This window comes from Lichenostomus cassidix, chromosome 20, assembly GCF_008360975.1.
Source record: "Lichenostomus cassidix isolate B80296 chromosome 20, HeHo_3.0, whole genome shotgun sequence".
Lineage (NCBI taxonomy): Eukaryota > Metazoa > Chordata > Aves > Passeriformes > Meliphagidae > Lichenostomus > Lichenostomus cassidix.
Genome location: NC_139500.1, coordinates 1958389 through 1973662, shown reverse-complemented (window position 1 = coordinate 1973662; position 15274 = coordinate 1958389). Strand labels below are relative to the sequence as shown.

Sequence of the window (15274 nt, the reverse complement as noted above, 5' to 3'; positions counted from 1 at the left end):
CCATCCTGCCGCAGGAAACCTCTCCACATCTGCTCCACATCTGGGCCAGCAGCTGGGGCTGCTCTGTGTGCTCACTGCTCCCCACAGCTGGGTGGGCTCAGCAATCCTTCCTGGGCCTTCCTCCCTGCTCCTCTCGATTTCCAGCCAGGGAATGAGATCCACCTTGTCCTCCTGCAGTGCCACTTCCAGAGCCCCTCCTGCTGCTCTTTGCTTTGCCAGCTCAAAGCTCATCCTGAGTTTTCTTAAAGTTTTGTGCTCCCCTTTCTGTACTTACAGCAATAAAAGTACTCAGTGAGCAACAGGTGAAGGAGGGAAGGTCAGAACTGCAAGTTTTCTGTCTCTGATTGGCACTGCACAGAGCAGAAATGCAGCAGGAGGACAAAACAGGAACAATTTGGTGGGTTTTGGGTGGTAATTACATGCAGACTGAAACAATGACCTGCTCCTAGAAAGAATTACAAAGGAGCTAGAAAGATTTCAAAGGGAGAAAAGCTGAGTGAAGATGCAGCTCCTTTGTCCCAGAGGATAAATCTCATTCAGCACATTCTGCTAGCAGCCAGAATCTAACAGGAATCATGATTTCAGCAGCTCTGTGTGCCTGTAAGGCCTGAAATGTGATGTATTTCAGGTATCCCTTTAGAGAATGATCGTTGCTATTCCTGCTGCTGGCTCCTCTCCCCCTATTTCCATTAATTGCAGGAAATCTGTAGGTAAATAACAACGCTAGTTCAATTAGTGAAACAAAATTATTCTTGGAGCATGAATTGGCTGTGAGCTTTATTTGCATGGAATAGTGGAGCGAGATGGCAAAAGGATATTAGTGTGCTCTTTCTTTTTTTTAAAGAAGGAGGAATGTCTTAGTCTGGGTTAGTATTTGCTGCAGTCATTCATTCAGGGCTGCTGTTCCCATTTTACTGGCCTGCCCTGATGGAACTCTTGGTGCCAAATGTTGTCTTGTAGCCCTTAATGGTTTCTTCATGGCCATTAAAATCTATTTTCTCCACGATTATCTGAACTCCAGGGGAGGAAAAAAGTGCTGTGGGACTCCAATTCCATGGCTAAGCAAAATATTTGTTTGTGGCTGGCTGGTATTCAAAATAGTCAGAGATCCACATAGAGGAAGGAGATGAGCTTTAAGGTCCCTTGCAACCAAACCATTCCATGATTCTGAAATATTGCAGTAACCATTACTCTTCTCTACACAGTTTTTCGTAAGTCAAGGAAAAAATTGAAAAAATTGCCCTGATCTACCAAATTCCAGGAAAAAAATCTCCTTGAGTGTGTTCTTTCAGAGGAGGGACTTTGTGTAACCACAGAGTTTCCTTTTTAACACATCCTGATGAAGGGCAGGGGAAAGAGAGACAAATCTTCTGGAGTGTGACTGCCTTTTGTTAAAGAGCTGAAAGGCAAACGCCCGTGCAGGAGGAGCCTGAAATGCAGAATCCCAGCTGGAAATTGTGCATTGATTTTCATTTCACAGCAGCTCTGACCTGCTCAGACCTGGAATTTGGGAGGCTTTGCTTATCTTTGTAACCCTGCCTCTAGGCTGAGGAATAAATCTGGAAAAAACGACACTTGTGAGTGTCTGAAAACACAAATATCACACGCTTTTCACCCAAATGCTGGGGTTTCAAGGCTTTTCCCCCTCGGTCTCCTGTGCCTGTTGAGTGCAGCTCAGTCCCACTGAGGTGGGCTCTGCTCTGCCTCTCTGAGCAGCATCCTGACACAGCAGAGCTCCTGGCAGTGACATTGCCCAGGGCTTCCATTCCTTCCAGGAGAATTACAGATAAAAGGAGCTTGACTGCTTCATGAGCTACTTCTGATTTGGCTGCTTTTCTTAATGATGACCTTCTATCCCTATTTTTCTGCTGAAGACAGTTTTCCTGTGTTTCGTTTATTATCTGTTGCGCAGAGCAGAAGTTCAGCATTTATTACAGTTATTTTCCAATGGTTAACATTTCTCCTTCCTTTAGCTGGCGAAGGTTTTTTGCTTTTTGCTTCCTTCCCAAGTTTCCAACTATAATTAGAAGTTCTTTTTCAAGCATTACTACAGGAGGCTCAGGAAAGTAGAGCTGATGCTTAGTGGCCCCAGCTGAGTATGTAAATAGGTGCTGGAGTAGTTGGTAATTTGTACTTTTGCTTTGCCTGTCAGGACATTGAAACTGAACCAGGTGCTCATGAAATATCACAGGATATTTCCCAAAGGAAGGTCTGTGCTGGGTGGAAGATGTGTTTCAGTCAGGTTCTTTTTGGTGTCTGGGGTTTTCTTTCTCTTAAAGGAATATGTGAAAGGCATAATATTGACTAGACTATTACAATTATAATTTGAAATCATTTCCATTTCGCATTGAAACTGACAATTTTCCCGTTCTAATTCAGCAAGTCTGTTTGAGCCTGTCAGTTTTTCACAGCTATAATTAAATAGATCTAAATTCATCCTTGCAATGTGGTGATGATTGACAGGGAAATTAGATCCATATTCCAGTCCAAGTAGGGAAGAGAAGCTGAAGCTCAGGGGGAGCTGTAAGATTTACCTCTCAACAAGACCCTTTTTTATTGGGGTTTCACACCACATCATCTGGGATTCTGCCTCCCAGCCACAAACCAGATCCAAGCAAGATTATTTTTCTTTTGTCTCTTGTTTCTTTTGTCTTCTTTAAAGCAGGAGCTGCCTTTTCCTGTCTGTAAATCCCAGAGCAGGGATTTTCACTTCAGCTGTGTTATCCAAGTGCCATTGTTTTATAAAATCATAAAATATAAATGGAAAGATTTTTTTGCATCTAAGGTGTGATGGCCACGTGTGTCCACATGGAATGATTGGTGGGAATTTGGGGGAAATACAATTCTGAGCCACTGTTTGTGAGGAAAGAGAGTCAGAAATGTAAGGACAAGAAACCTGGCTCTGCTATGATTTATAATATTCAAATCAGGCTTAAAATAACCTGCAGGCAATGCAGAAGTGCAGGTAGGAGCTGCAGTGTGGAGAGCAGGCAAGGTGAGGGAAAATGAATGAAATCAGTTGTGACTGCAAAGCCCTGCTGGGAGTTTGGTGAGCCAGGAAATGGGATCAGTCCTCGTGGTTTCCATTCTTTTTGTTTCCTTAGCTCTGACAGAGGAGAGGGTAATACATTGATGTATAACCTGCTCAGGTTTTACTGAGGAGTTTTCTTTTGCATGCTTCTAATTTTAATTTGATGCCCACTGGGCTAAGCAGTGCCAAGCAGGGCTGGAATCTGATTTGAAGCTGAGGGAGGGTTGTGCAGAGGGTCTGATTTGCCCTGATTTCAGTGAGGGGTGGCAGGAATGCAAAGGGGTCCTGAGGGAGCTTCTGTGTGCTCCTCACATTGCAGGATGTGTATTCCTGTGTATCCCATCCTGAGCTGGCTGTGGTTGATCGTGCACTGGCACGGCTTGGTTGCTGTGGGATAATTCCTGTTTTCCCTGCGTTTGCTGTGGGGTAATTTGTTTTCCTTGTGTTTGCTGTGGGATAATTCCTGTTTTTACCTGTGTTCTCTGTGGGATATTCCCGTTTATCTCTGTGGGACAATTCCCATTTATCCATGTGGGATAATTCCCGTTTTTCCCTGCGTTCGCTGGGGGATAATTCCCATTTTTCCCTGTGAGATAATTCCCATTGTTCCCTGTGGGATAATTCCTGTTTTCCCTGCCTTCACCATGGGATAACTCCCGTTTTTCCCTGTGTTCGCTGTGAGATAATTCCCATTGTTCCCTGTGGGATGATTCCCGTTTCCCCCATGTTCCCTGTGGGATAACTCCCGTTTTCCCTATGTTCACTGTAGGATAACTCCCATTTTCCCCCATGTTCCCTGTGGGATAACTCCCATTTCCCCATGTTCACTGTGGGATAACTCCCATTTTCCCCCATGTTCACTGTAGGATAACTCCCATTTTCCCCATGTTCACCGTGGGCTATTCCCGTTGTTCCATGTTCACCGTGGGCTAACTCCCGTTCCCTCTCCCCACAGCGGGTGCCCAGGCGGGCTCCAGCCGGGATAATGGCACCGTTTCTTCCCCGTGCACAAAGAGCCCGGCGGGCAGGCAGAGCCCCGGGATCACTGCCAGCCCAGCTCTGCCAGCTGCCAGGCCGCGCTCCCTGCTCGCCTTCCCCTGGGCTGGGCCAGCCCGTGAGGAGCCAGCGGCCGCTCCAGCCCGGCCAGAGGCCTCTGGGGATGGCAGCGAGGTGTCCGAGCTGAGCGCAGTCCCCAAGCAGGGCACACCAGCTGGGCCCCAGCAAGGATCCCATACCAGCCCGGGCCAGGCCCCGCTGCAGGACGTCGAGCTCGCGGGAACAGCCCAGGGACAGCATGTGGCCACCCCGGCCAAACCAGTGACCTTGCTGGACAGGATCTTCAGGCCAGAGAGGAGCAAGGACAGGAGCTCAGCGCGAGGTGACCCTCAGGAGCTGGACGTTCCCAACGGGAGCATCGCGGCCGGAGCAGCCAGCGGGGTCCTGCAGGGCAAGGCAAGTGCTTCCGTGGGATATCCACTCGTTACATCTTCGCTCATGGAGCATCTCCGGGATGCTGGCAGAGTGGGATGAACCCCATGGGGTGTGGGGTGAATGGGGGATGAATCAGTGCTGCCCTTCAAATGACCCATGGGGTGGCTGGACAGAGGTTGGGAGAGGAGCCTGTGGCCCAGGGGTGAAGCTCTGCCTCAGCACTGACCTCAGATTCAATTCCATTTATAATTCCCTGAAAGGTTTGGGCAAGACAGCTCCAATTGCCAGGAGGAACAGCTGCCAGCTGCAAATGAAAGTGAAGAGAACTGAAACTAAAATCGTTCCATATGCTTTAGGTGCTTCCTTGACACTGCATGGTTTTCTAAACGTTCTTTGGTGTGTTTTGTGCCATTCTTAAAATCGTCCCACTTCCTGCACCACAGCTGCTTGTTGCACACTTCTTATCAAAATAAGGAATTTTATGCAGCAGCAATTTTTGTGCTCCAGCTTACTGTGATGTTTTAGCCAAGAAAATGGTGTTCATCATTGGATGAAATGTAAAATTTCATCAAATTTCATGATGAAATGTAAAATTTCATCAAATCCTGTAAATGGTTTTACAGGATGAGAATGTGATATAAGAAACCCTAGATGTTAACTGAAGGAGCACACTGGTCAAAGGAGCTGAAAATTAATATGAGTTTAGATTCTGCACTTCCTGCAAAGTCTGATGTCAGAAAAGGTTCAACACAGCTAATTTTCAGGTAATTAACTGATGAAAAAGTCCATTCTCTGGATGGGAATAATTGGTGTAAATCTAAGTTCTGCTGGAGAGGTGGAATACAGGAATTGGTGTTTGAGCTCAAACCCTTCAGTGCCAGGAACAGAAGGGAAAATCCTATATTTTAATGTAATTTTAATAGCAACCATCCCAGGCACTGCTCAGCTGGCTGGTGTTGGGTCTGTAGGAGTATTTCCAGGATCCCAGCAGCTTTTGGCACCTGCCTGAGGTCAGCTCTGGTTATCAGATTATATCAGTGTGATGAAATCTTGGAGAACTCACAAAATCGGGGTTCAAATCACTCTGTGTAAATGGCAGATCTGTGTCCCAGGGCAGCGGGATTTTAACCTTATCCTTGAATTTCTGGGCTATAATTTTGTCTTTGAATCTTCAGACATGAAAAGGAGTGTCTGGTGGGGACAGAGAGGAGTTAAGCACCTTTTCTGGGGAAAATGTATCAGCTAAACACTCCAGTGTGTTGCCAAATTGAACTCAATTCCTAAAACAAAGGCCGTGGCTCTGCCTGGCAGCACAGTTGCCTTCTGTTCCCTCTGAAGTTCCAATTCTCCTGTAGGATGGCACAATGACCAAGCCTAATTTAATTACTCTTACTGTAGGAACTACAAACTGTTACCAAATAATCATACTAAAAATCAAGATATTGCTGCCAACAGCTCCTTTTTCTCTCTCTCTCTCTTTTTTTTTTCTTTTTGTGGATTATGGCTTGTAGTATCTGTAAATGCAAAAAAGCAAAGCAAAGTTTCCCTGCACTGAGTGCCAAGACAAAACAAACAGCATTGCTGGTGAGTAAGAGAGAGGCTCCACAGTTGTAGCTGAAGAGCTGCACAAACATTCTGTGTTTGGTGAACCACTCTTTTATTTTTGTGGTCTACAAAACTACATTCAGAACGCAGCATAATTAAAACAAGGGCAGAATTCATGAATTCATGAAGCATTTACTATGTGAGCCAAAGAAAAGATAAATTATATGCCTGAAATGTTTCACTGAGCCATGATTCATGCAAACAAAAGTGCTGGCAGGAATACATTCTTTTGATATGTTTGGGTTTTATTTTTTTTTTTTTTTTCCTGATGACTGAACTGAAACTACAGTATATTTAAGGTGTTTATTACCCCCAAATTTAGCTTCTCAAAGGCATGAATTGGACATTTACATAGTATCCATTAACTTCTAATACTGCCTTTCTGTATTTCTGGGGTTTCTTTCACTATTTACCCCCAGGGCTTTGAGCTGCCACAGAGGCTTTTGTGGTGATTTGGTGGCTCTGAGAACGTGATCTGTGCATTATCTCTGCCTGGTTTCTGTGCTGCAGCATTCCCATGGGAGCACAGGAGGGATCACAGACCTATCCGAGCCCAGATTTGGGTGAATCTCTGCAGCAAAGGGCAGCCTTGGCTTGGGAATCCCAGCGAGGGATCCTCGTGCAGGGATGAGTCGTTAGAGGGGATGTTAGAGCTGGGAAGTTGGAATTCAGGGATTTTGGGATGGCCCCAAGCTCAGGATCTGCAGTGGTTTTCCCTTCTGCAGTGGTTTTGTCAGGGAGATGTCCTGGAACAGCCAGAGGTGCTGAAAACAGCTGTGGGGCAAAGATCCTTCCTCCTGGAATGCAACCTAATAATAGCAGTAATAATGATAATGATAATAATAATAGTAAAACCCCCTTAAATCTGTTAATTTTTCTTGATAGCATCCAGCACCAAAGAGTTTGATAACACCGAATATTTGGGCTGTGCAGCTGGTTTTGTCCCAGTACACATCTTCTGCCTCCTCCTCCTCCTCATGCCCCTGTGTCCCTCGAACTCCCGGAGCAGAGGCAGCATTCCCACAGGAGCAGAGCTCTGGGCTTGTCCCCTGGGCTGGCATGGCCACACGTGTCCTGCAGGGACAGATTGTTCTGGGGTCATTCTGGGGCTGGCAGCTGCTCAGGGCTGTGCTGTGAGCCCTGTGCTCCCTGGCCAGCCCGGGCAACTCGGTGGGTGGAGAATGGCACAGAAGCTGTTGTGGTATTTCAATGTATACTTGAAATCCCTATATTCTGTGGACACTGCCCACTCCAGCTTTCCTCCTCCCTCTGAAGTTTAAAAGTGTTTAAAGCCCAATTCCTTCCACTGGTGACCCAGAAAATTTGTCATGTATGTGTTCTGATGTTTTTAAACACCCAGCACAGGCAAAGGTTCTTGGGAACACTTTTATTATAACTTTTCCCACTAAAAAAAGTGTTGGACTATAATGGGCTGGGAAGGAGAAACCCTTTGATGTCACTTGGACACTCTTGGATGTCACTCTCTCCTGCACCGTGCTTGTGTTGAGTTTACCTGGGCAGGCTCAAGGCAGAGGTGGCCAGACTGGCAGGTAAATTCAGTGTGAAAGGTGCCAAACTCTACAGAACTGGTTGAAGAGCTGTTTCATTAAACCCAGACCCTTGTTCAGGCGTCTAAACAGAAAGCAAGTACCATAATATTATGTACTTGTGAGTGCTTGAATGCTGGAAAATGTTGGGAATGTTGGGAAACATAATTCCATGAAGAGAGGAGGCAGCTCCACCTGGCTAAGGGGAATTCCTTCGGGTTGTTGCCTTTTTCCCCCTTTTAATATTTGTGTTTGAGAGATAAAAATTATCCCTGGCATGGCAGAATACATTCTCAGAGACCATCTTTGTGTGGTAAATTCAGACCCTGAGCTGTCAAAGGCCAACATCTCAGCGTTTGCTGCCGTTTTTCACTGGCTCAGCCTTGAAAAGAGAGCAGTGGTGTTTGGGACTGGCCTGGTGTTTGTTGCAGCTGAGAACAATGTTCCCCCAAGCTGCAGCAAGTGCTGAATCTCTGGGCAAAGAGGGGAAGGAGATGCACAAATGCCGGATTGTTCTGAACCCGTGGGCTGGAGAAGAATGGTTGGAATTGGAGTTGTGACTCCGAGCGAGGCACAAAAGTCACTTCTGCATTCCACTGGAAATCAGGCAAGCTGGGACTGAGGAATCTCTGCCTCCCTGTTTTTTAGGAGATAGATGAGTGCAAGCAGAAGGACCTTGGGCAGGACTCTGCAGGTGTCCAGGGTGTGGCTGTGGCAGCTCCTGGCAGGGCAGAGGCAGAGGCAGAGCAGGACAGAGCCCAGGCAGCTGCAGGACAGAGCTCAGTCATGAGCTTCCTCAAAACCCTGGTGAGTGGTGCCTTTCCTTCCATCCTTTTGTGTAAACTGCTGCTAACTCCCCTGGGGACACCCTGAATAAATGGGAAATGTTCTCTCCATGGGCACTGGGAGGGCTGAGGTCAGAGGTGTGAGGATGGGGACAGTGAAATGACCGAGTGTCACCTGCTCTGGAAACTTCTACAGCTCCTGCTACACCTGGAGTTTCACTGTCCCAAAGGCTTTCTGCATGATATTCATTTCATACCAACTCTAAAATTTCATTTTTATTAATTGATGATAGGCTTGAATAGTAAACATTTCATCCAGGCATTTTCATTTTAGCCATTAAGCTGTTCTCAGGAAATATTTGCATTATAAATTTTCCCACTCAGGGGAAGCAATATTTGTAATTTCATGCAAGAAAAACCTGCTGATTTCAAACCTATCTTTTCAAAGGCTGGGTTGAGTGACTATTTTTCCTCCAATTCTTTTAAGGTCTCCCCAAGCAAAGCTGAAGCCAAAAGTGATTCTGAGGACAAGGTAGGCAATTCCTTGTTGTCACTGCTTATTAGATGTTTTTCACACAGGGATTTTCTCTTCGTTGTGGTTTTTTCCCCTGTTGATGTCATCATTTGAAGTAATTTAAAATGTTTTTCCTCTGGATAAATTTGAAAGGAAGATGAAACTGAACAGTGCAATTCTTTGTAGCATCTGTTACAATTTAAATCTGTTTTCTGCAAGCTTGGTGAGGATGGGTGACACTTTTGGTTATTGCTCTGACTTGTCCTTGATCCAAAACTTCAGATCCCTGCAGTGAAAACTTTTGGAGTCCACAAAAAAAAAAAAAAAATCTATTTTGCTCATAGAACAATTTTCCTTGTGCTGTGAAAAAACTTAATTAAGAAACCAAAAATAAAACCTTAAAAATTGAAGTGTTTTTTCCATGCAGATATTAGCAAAAGTAATAACATATTTTCTCTTCAATTTTTTTCTATTCTGTGGTCAATCTTTGCAGAAAGCTTGGTGAGAACATAGGGGATTTTAGCTCAATAACTGAAACAACCCCAAAAATCATCAAATAGGGTGAAGGTCTTCCAAGCTATGCAGAAAATGCAGTTATTAAATTGCCTTGGCTCGGTGAGCCTTGCAGCTCTTCCCAGAGCTGGTGAACAATCCGGATTGATTTTTTTTTTTACGGATTTTTCCGCAAAAATCCACTTTTTATAGAAACAATCCGGTTTTTATGGAAACAACCCCATTTCCATCCCTGCTGTGTCACCTGGGCCAGGCGCCTGCTGCTGGGCTGGAATTTGGACACAGCTCTTCGGGGTGGGTTGGGTTTGCTGTCACACCTGGCAGGGCAAACAAATCCAGGTGACTTGCAGGATCTGCAAACTCCTTGCACGGAGATTAAGTGGGAGTTGTGTTTTCCCAGGAATTCCTTTATCTGCACAATCTTCCTGATAAGGCATTTGCACTCTGTTGAAGGGGAAATGTGTTTAATGTGTTCAATTTATCAGCTTCCAGGTAGAAAAGCTGCAGAATTTTCGGCTGATAAGAAATAATGGTGATTTTTTTTTTTTCCTCAAAAAGCCAACTTGGATGTTAAATGTAACTCAGCATTTGGGAATTGTGAGAATTTTGCTATGACAAGCAGTAAGGAATAATCCTACATTCTCCTTTTTGCTGGGTAATCAAAGGCATCTTACTGCTTTAAATCCTGAGACTCTGAACAATTAATGAATTTCATGGGCATTAATGCAAACTTGAAATCTTTTAGGCAGTGTGTATCATGAATATTCACACTGCCCTTTTCCTAAAGAATGTGTTATGGAAAACATTTCCAAGTCCCTATTATACTGCAACAAAAAGACTGCAGGTTTTCCCAAAAATTTATATATTCGCCTCTTTTAAAATCATAAATGCTTATTCATGACTTGAAAATACAGAAGTTTGTGGAATTTAGGTTTTGTTTTAGTGGAGATTTTAGTGGGAGAGTTGTGGTTTGATTTGGAGCAAGGTGGATTGCCTTGGCTTTTATTTCTCAAAGATTTATATATTTTTCCCAAAGATTTATATATTTGCCTCTTTTAAAATCATAAATGCTTATTCATGAACTGAAAATACAGAAGTTTGTGAGATTTAGGTTTCAATTTCATGGAGATTTTAGAGGGAGAGTTGTGATTTAATTTGGAATCAGGTGGATTGCCTTGGCTTTTATTTCCCAAAGATTTATACATTTTCCTCTTTTAAAATTATAAATGCTGATTCATGAATTGAAAATACAGAAGTTTGTGGGATTTTGGTTTCAACTTTGTGGAGATTTTAGAGGGAAAGTTGTGTTTTAATTTGGAATCAGGTGGATTACTTTAGTTTTTATTCCACTGCTGAGTAATGACTCAGAGGAGAAAAAACCCCACATTTTCTCCAAGGCTAAGAGGGAATGTTTGCTTCATTCCCACGTGTGTGAGTGATGGAAAAATGTGTTTGCTGAGGCACTTGCTGTGCCATGAGCTCTCACTGCTGCTGCTGCTGTTGTCCCAAGGGCTCCAGGGGCCATGGGGCACAGGCTGGCCCGAAGGCAGCGCCAGAATCTCCCTCCAAAGGGGCCAAGAAAAAGAAGGCAGAGAGCCCCAAGCTGGGCCACAGCACCTTCAGCAAACTCTTTAGGCACAAGGTGGGTAAGGAGCTCTGGGAGGAGCTGGAAGAACCCTGAGAGATCAGATGGCTCCTGGCAGGGAGAGGAGTTGTGCTTGCACATCTGGCCAGATGTGCCGCACTGCACATCCCTGGGAGAGCATTGCTGGGATGAGAACATCCTCTCCTTGGAGCAGCTGGGAGCTCAGGGTTCTGGAGCAACTCCTGGGACAATCCCTGCCCTGTTACTAACACAGACTAAACCCCCCTGGCTGCTAAAAACCCAAATCAAATCCAAAGTGCTGAAAAACAGGGGATTTTGTGGAGGTGAGCAGAGCCTGAGACTGTCAGAGAGGGTTGAGCTCAGTGCAGCTGCACCTCCAGAATTTTGGGGGTTAAAGTGCATCATCCCTTGGCTGAAAGTGGCACTTTGGGGTGTCTGGTGTGGCACAGAGCAGGTTAAAACACGGAATTTCCTCCAGAAATGGGGATTTCTCAATCAACACAAGAAAATTAATTGATTGTAGTCTTAGTGGAGGGGAAAAAATCAGGTTTTCTGGGTATTTTAGAGTGCTTAAAATGCTTTTCTATTAAAACCCAAAAATCGTTGCAAGCTTTCAGACCCAAGCTCTGTATTTGGGGATTTCTGCACTCTCTGGAGGTAATCCATGCAGGGAAGCAGAGAATTGCAGCTTTTTAGCCCAGAGAATGCAGCAGCAGAGACCCTTTCAGTGGGGGAGGAAGAGAATTAATATTTAATGCTCCCTCCAGCCACCCACGTGGAATTTCTGGTGAGTAGGGGGCTTTATAGTCAAGGGCACAAGTCATTCTTTAATGCATTTTAAAACCAAAAATGTTCTTTCCACTGTCTCATTTTTTTGAGAAAATAAAATGGCATCTGTACATTGCTGGAGGAATAATAATATTCCAAATGGATTCAAGTTTGCAGTTCTCACCAAGAGCTTAAATTTGAGATCCCATTTTTCCATTCTGGGTTGATAGGGAATAGTTTTGTTACTTAATGCAATTAAAATATGAATTACTTGTTCATAATGAGTTAGAGTTTCCTGGCAAAAACCAAACCTGAGCAGCAATTTTTAAGACTCAACTGCAAAAATCTTGCAATAAATTGTTGTGGGAGATGATTGGCTTTCACTGGAATATTTGATGGAAGTTTAAAGAATTTTAGTCTGGAATGACAACAGTAACCTTGAAGTAATGGAATGGCATTACATTTTCACACCAATAAAGTCTTTCTTATAAAATTCTATAAATATTTAAAATAGCTTGTTCCTGTTTTGTTGGTTTTTGTTTTTTTTTTAATTTGAAATAGCTTTTTCTTGTTTCTACTTCTTCTTCTTGTTTATTTTCGCAGTTTTCTTTCCAAATCCAGAAGCAATAACTGAGATAATTTATGAATTATTAGGAATTAGGGAAATGGTTGTCATTGGTGCCAATAATTGGCTTGTAAGGCTGATTAAAAGTGGCAATTCAAATCAGAGCAGGGATGTGACAGGCAGGCCCTGCACTTACCACTTCTAATTAAAAAAAACCCATTAAAAATATAGTTTATATCTTCAAATTTAAATGCTTTCCATCATGTATGAATTGGATAAATAAGTAACCAATTCCTTTATTGTAAATACTCATTTTAATGTGTATATTTGTGTTTCAGAGGAGACAGTGAAGTGTTGAAAAAGGGTTTTCTCTGCAAGTCTTCCCAAATACACTTCTGTACCTCAGCACAGCTCAGATTGGCTGTTGGGCTAACAGAAACATTGCTTTTCTGCCTTACAAACAGACTAACTTCCCAGCCCCTCGTGCTGTTCCTCCCATCCATGTGTGTTTGCCCTTCATCACATGCTAATTTTGCATATAACTGTACTGATTGAGAGGATTTCCCTTGGCAGGAAGGGTTAATCCTCACTTTGGGCACTAAAGCTGCACTCAGCCCATGGCAGTGTCACCCTTGGTGTCACTCCTGCTTGTCCCTTGTTGGTCAGAGCTGACCAAAGCCAAGGCCTTGGCTCCTGCAGGATAACTCACCTGCCAAAAAAACTGCTGAAACCTGGCCTGGGCTTTGGTTTTGTACATTTTTTTGTACAGTTTTGTAGATTTTTTTTTAATATATCTCAGGTAATTCTGGTTCAGTGTGAGCCCTGCTGGGTGTGAGGGGCAAAAATCTCTGTATATCCCTGGCTGAGGAGGAATTGAACTGCTTCCCTCCTGGATTTGTGTATTTGGCTGAAATCAGGAGCTCCAGCACTGAAAACAATGTTTGTACCAAAGAGAAAATGCCCAAAAATAGGAGAGGAGGGGTGGAAACAACCTCCAGCACCTGCAGAGCTTCTCTCTGCAGAGCTGAGTGACAAATCAGACCCAGCACAGAAAAACCTGGTAATACCTTAACTTTCTACAGAATGCTTTACCTGAGCTGCATGGGAATATATGGAAAAAAATATATATATACATATTTTTAAAGAATAAGTTGAGGGCTCCAAGCACCAAGAATGGCTGCTGCAGGTACCAGGATGGGATCTGCCATTCCCTCTGCCAGGGATCAGTTTCCATGGCTGCAGGAGCCAAGGCTTGCACACACATCCACTAAAAATCAAATAATTGGTGACACAGACAATTCCTGAGCTGTGCAACAGCGAGGCTGACGTTGCCTCACACAGACTCATCTTTGTGTTTTGTTTCCCTCCAGGCTGCTAAAGAAACCCAACAGACACCCAACACCAAAGTGAGTAGGAGGGTTTGAACTAGAGCATAATGCAGGAAAAGGGGAATTCTTGCTGTCATGTTCAGTCTGAGTGTTTTAATCTCTTTATCTGTGTTCTGGGGGTGAGTTTGCTGTGTTTTGTTCAAGGTGTCCCTGCAGCTGGATGAAGCTCACAAGGGGTCAGAGGTGATGCTCACCTGCACCAAGGGATGTCTGACAGTGCTGTACTTTGTTCTCCACAATATTTCTGTCCTTGTCCCCCCAGAGCCCCGAGCAGCCTCCTGCTCCCTGTGTGAAAGCAGACAGGAGCATCCCTCCCGCCCAGGAGCCTCCAGCCAAGCAGAACCCCAAAATCCCAGAGGCTGCTGCCCCTCTGCAGGGAGTGACCCCAGAAACCCCCCGGGAGGCCACCAAGGACAAGGGCTCAGCCACCCCTCTGCCCCTGAGCAAGCTCTTCTGGAAAAAGGTACAGCAGCTGGGTGGAGCAGGGCAACCCCAAAAACTTGGCAAAGCAGCCAAACCCTGAGGGGAACAACTCCCACCTGATAAATGGGAGAGCATGAGGGAGATCTGCAGTGCTTTTTTGGTTTTATGGGTTCAGGAATGTTATTCTCTCCAATTTCAACAGTTTTGTTAAATATCACAGCATTTTTTCCACAGTTCTGGGATCTCAAACACCTCAGGGTATAAACCTTGTCCCAAAATTGGCTTTTGCTCCTGTTAGTTGATAATGCTGGGTTTCATTTCTTCTACATCTACATCACCTTCAGCTCTCTATGTCAGGGGGCTGAAAGTTTTGTAGGGAATTTTCCACCACTGCAAGCAGATTTTGTTGCTGCCAAAAATGTGAAGGGCTGCTTAAAGCTTCACACAAATGCACTGAATTGCAATAGTCTGTGAAATCTGAACTTTGTCAAATGAGCTCCTTTCTGCTTAGCTACAACTTCTTGGGTCTGGGATCATGCTGAGAGCAAATGTTTTGGCAACTTTTCTGGAGGGAATTTCTACAGTAGAGAACTGAAGTTGGTCCTAAGAATTAAAAAAAAAAAAATCTGCCTGTTTGAGCATTGAATCCTTTACCTGTGAAAGGCTGATGTTGCTTCAGTGAGTTTTCCTGACAGAGAATAATATTTTATTTCCTTCGGTGAAAGACCCTGGTGACCCAGTCAGCTTGAAACTAAATAAAATTAGGAGAGACGTGCAAAAACCAAAAAGATAACAGGTTGGCCTCCAACTCAGCTTGGTTTGAAGCTGCTGTGGGTTTTTTCTGCAGTGCTTTTATCCCTTTCTGGCACACTGATGCTCTGTCCTTTTGCTAGGACAGCCAATCCAAGCTCAGGTGGATAATTCAGTCGGGAGTAATTGTTCTTTTGAGCTAACAAACAGCAACCACAACACTCAGAGATCCAGGATTCAGATCCAGCTCCCCTTTCCAGGCAATCTCTTCAATATCCATCATCTGATGAGCTTTCACTTCAAAGTGCAGCTAATGAAGTGCTGTCAACACGTTGCAGTTAATGCAGA

The 15274-nt window shown here is 44.3% G+C and overlaps 1 protein-coding gene across 3 annotated transcripts in view; it reads left to right on the top strand.

Moving 5' to 3' along the window:
• BCAS1 (brain enriched myelin associated protein 1) overlaps positions 1–15274 on the top strand; it is a 32027-nt gene that overhangs the window by 4956 nt on the left and 11797 nt on the right. For 2 of the 3 annotated variants that reach the window (XM_085078944.1, XM_085078945.1), the window contains exons 5-10: positions 3987–4483; positions 8263–8421; positions 8887–8931; positions 10937–11068; positions 13736–13771; positions 14016–14216. In XM_085078944.1, coding sequence (XP_084935070.1) covers positions 3987–4483; positions 8263–8421; positions 8887–8931; positions 10937–11068; positions 13736–13771; positions 14016–14216 — 1070 coding nt within the window. The remainder of the gene's footprint in view (positions 1–3986; positions 4484–8262; positions 8422–8886; positions 8932–10936; positions 11069–13735; positions 13772–14015; positions 14217–15274) is intronic. The other variant, XM_085078946.1, reaches the window with a different exon arrangement.